This window comes from Apium graveolens, chromosome 3 (assembly GCF_009905375.1).
Source record: "Apium graveolens cultivar Ventura chromosome 3, ASM990537v1, whole genome shotgun sequence".
In the NCBI taxonomy this organism is placed as follows: Eukaryota; Viridiplantae; Streptophyta; class Magnoliopsida; order Apiales; family Apiaceae; genus Apium; species Apium graveolens.
In genome coordinates, this window is record NC_133649.1 from 88,837,930 (window position 1) to 88,840,916 (window position 2,987).

A 2,987-nucleotide genomic window follows, 5' to 3' on the forward strand; every position below is an offset into this window, starting at 1 on the left:
GATCCCGGAGGAAATCTTGAAGGAGGTAAAATATAAACCTTTCTATTACCCTCTGAAGCCAATGCAAACTCCTCCAGAGAGCAGGCCCTACAATAGGCAGTGCGATTATCACTCAAGTACTTCATTGAGGACCTAGTTAAGAAAGGAAATATGAACAAGTACTTAGTCCGGGACAGCAACAACAGAGGGGAAGCGCAGAAGAGAGAAAAAAATGTAGGCAACGTAGTCCTAAGAGGCTCCCACTCCCCACCTCAGAGCCCGGACTTTGGCGAAGAAGTGCTCTCAATCCAATCACTCCCAGACCTGATGATATCCTTCATCAGTAAGGACTATGAAGGAGTCAACCCTCATCACAATGCCGCCTTAGTGGTCACTTTGGACATCTTTGATAATGAAGTAAGAAGAATGCTCATAGACAATGGTTCCTCACTAAATATTCTCTTTAAGCATACAGTGGATCGAATGCAGTTAGGAAACGTCCACTCAAACGAGTGCCGAGAGGACCCACTCTATGGGTTCGGACACAACTTAGTCCAGATTCAAGGAACTTTATATCTACTAGTCATTTTTGGAACCACTCCTAACCAAGTGACTCATGTCATCAAGTTTTATGTAATCAACGCTCATTCTTCATACAATGGAATCAATGGCAGATCAGATTTGACAACGATACAAGCAATAACTTCAGTCTCTCATCTTAAGATCAAGTTCCCAACCCCGACAGGAGTCGGTGAAATAAAAGGAGATTATGGAGTTGCTGAAACATGCTACACCCAGGGGTTAATCATGGCAGAAACCCACCAGGACAACAAAAGGAAGGCAACATTACTTCACAAGCAACAAAGCATTAAGACGCACCGACCCCGGCCGAGGGAAGAAAAAAAATAGTCCTACCATGCAAGCAACCAAAGAATCAGAACAAGAAAACTACTATCTGAAGAAGAACTCTGAAGCCTAAATTCATCAAATGGTTTCAAATAAAGAACAAGCAAAAATCGAAGCCGCAGTAGAAACAGAAGATGTCCAGGTTGATGAAAGCAGTCCTAACAAAAAGGTGAAAGTTGGGTCAGGACTCGAGGAGTCCTCAAGGAAAGGTTAGTGTCCCTGCTCCGGGAGTACAAAGATGTTTTTGCCTGGAGTTCAAGAGACATGCACGGATTACATGAGTCCATAGCAATGCACAACTTGGACGTCAACCCCAACAGAAAACCAGTCAAACAGAAGAGAAAGAATTTTGCTCCGGAGAGGCAAAAAATCATAGACGGAGATGTGGAAAAGCTACTCAAAGAAGGAATCATCAGAGAAATCAAATATCCGGAGTGGCTAGCTAATGTTGTTATGGTGAAGAAGTTCAACGGCAAATGGAGAATGTGTGTAGACTACACTAATCTGAATGATGCATGCCCGAAGGACCCACACCCTCTCCCAAATATTGATCAATTGATAGATTCCACCTCCGGGCACATCATGCTAAGTTTCATGGACTCCTTCTACGGATACAACCAGATCAAGATGAACCCGAAGGACATACCTAAGACAACATTCATAACTCACAGAGCAGTCTATGCTTATGTGATGCTACCCTTCGGACTGACAAGCGCAAGATCAACTTACCAGAGAGCCATGAACAAGATATTCAAGTCCCGGATTGGGAGGAACTTGGAGTGCTATGTCGACGACATGATTTCCAAATCAACAACTATACCAGGACATGTGGAAGATCTGAAGGAGTAGGAGCAGGGAAGTTCCTAGGATTCATGATCAGCAACAGGGGCATAGAAGCCAATCCGAAGAAAATAAAAGCAATCCAGGAGATGAGAGCTCCTAGGACCCAAAGAGATGTGCAGAAGTTAGCAGGATCCCTAACAGCACTCGAGAGATTTGTCTCAAAGCTAGCAGAGAAGTGCTTACCATTCTTTGATTTACTCAAAGGAGCAACCAACAAAAAAGAGGTGAACTGGAGTCCGGAGTGCCAAAAGGCATTTGAAGAAATCAAGGCATACCTCTCTCAGCCACCAGTCCTAACTAAAGCTCAACCAGGAGAGCCTCTCTACTTATACCTGTCAGCAGGACCACAAGCCATAGGAGCAGCCCCAATCAGGGAAGAGAGTGGAAGACAGCAATCAGTCTACTACATAAGCCAAGTTCTTAAAGATGCAGAAACAAGGTACCCAAGACTGGAGAAGTTTGCCTTCGCCTTAGTCACAACTTCAAGAAAGCTCAGGCACTACTTCCAAGGAAGAGAAATCAGAGTGGTCACCAATCAGCCCTTAAGGAAGATAATTCACAAGCCAGATATTTCGGGAAGACTTGTCAATTGGGTTGTGGAGTTAATCCAGTTCAATTTAAGCTTCATTCCTAAGACTGCCATTAAAGCTCAAGCACTTGCAGATTTCATAATCGAATGCAACTTCCCAGAAGAAGATCCAGAACCAATGAACATGGATCCAAAGACAGAACAAGATGCAAGTCCGGGAGCCTGGACCTTGAAAGTAGATGGTTCTTTAACAAGCAAAAGGTCGGGAGCCGAGCTCATACTGAAGAGTCCTGAAGGATTCACCATTCAAACAGCTATATCTTTCGGATTCCCCACAACAAACAACCAGGCGGAATATGAGGCGTTGATTGCAGGACTAAAGCTCTCCAGGACTCTGAGATTCTAAGACTTAAAAATCTACAGCGACTCCCAAATAGTGGTCAAACAAACAAATGGAGAATACATAGCAAAGGACCCTATCTAGCGAAGTACCAAGCACTGGTTCAAAGTTACTTAGCCTCAATCCCAAAGCATCAAGTCCTTCAGATATGTCAAGAAGAAAATGAAGAAGCAGATATTCTATCTAAATTAGTCCGGAACTCATCAGATCTGGACTGCTCAGTTTACTTCGAAGAACTCCACAAACCATCTATTGAATCCGGAGAAGTCTTGGAGATCAAAAATAACCAGAACTGGATGACTCCCTTCATCAACTATTTGGAAAAAGGGG

General features: G+C 43.7%; 1 protein-coding gene across 1 annotated transcript; it reads left to right on the forward strand.

Moving 5' to 3' along the window:
• Positions 1-967: 967 nt before the first annotated feature.
• Positions 968-2,663, forward strand: LOC141714422 (uncharacterized). Its single transcript, XM_074517942.1, has 2 exons — positions 968-1,094; positions 2,071-2,663. The coding sequence occupies exons 1-2, from the start codon at positions 968-970 to the stop codon at positions 2,661-2,663; spliced, it is 720 nt and encodes a 239-aa protein (XP_074374043.1).
• The last annotated feature ends 324 nt before the right edge of the window (positions 2,664-2,987 follow it).

Coding starts and splice junctions, on each gene's coding strand:
- LOC141714422 (XM_074517942.1), top strand. CDS start 968: ATGGTTTCAAATAAAGAACAAGCAAAAATCGAAGCCGCAGTAGAAACA. Junction 1,095..2,070: donor CGAGGAGTCCTCAAGGAAAG/GTTAGTGTCCCT, acceptor ACCTGTCAGCAG/GACCACAAGCCATAGGAGCA.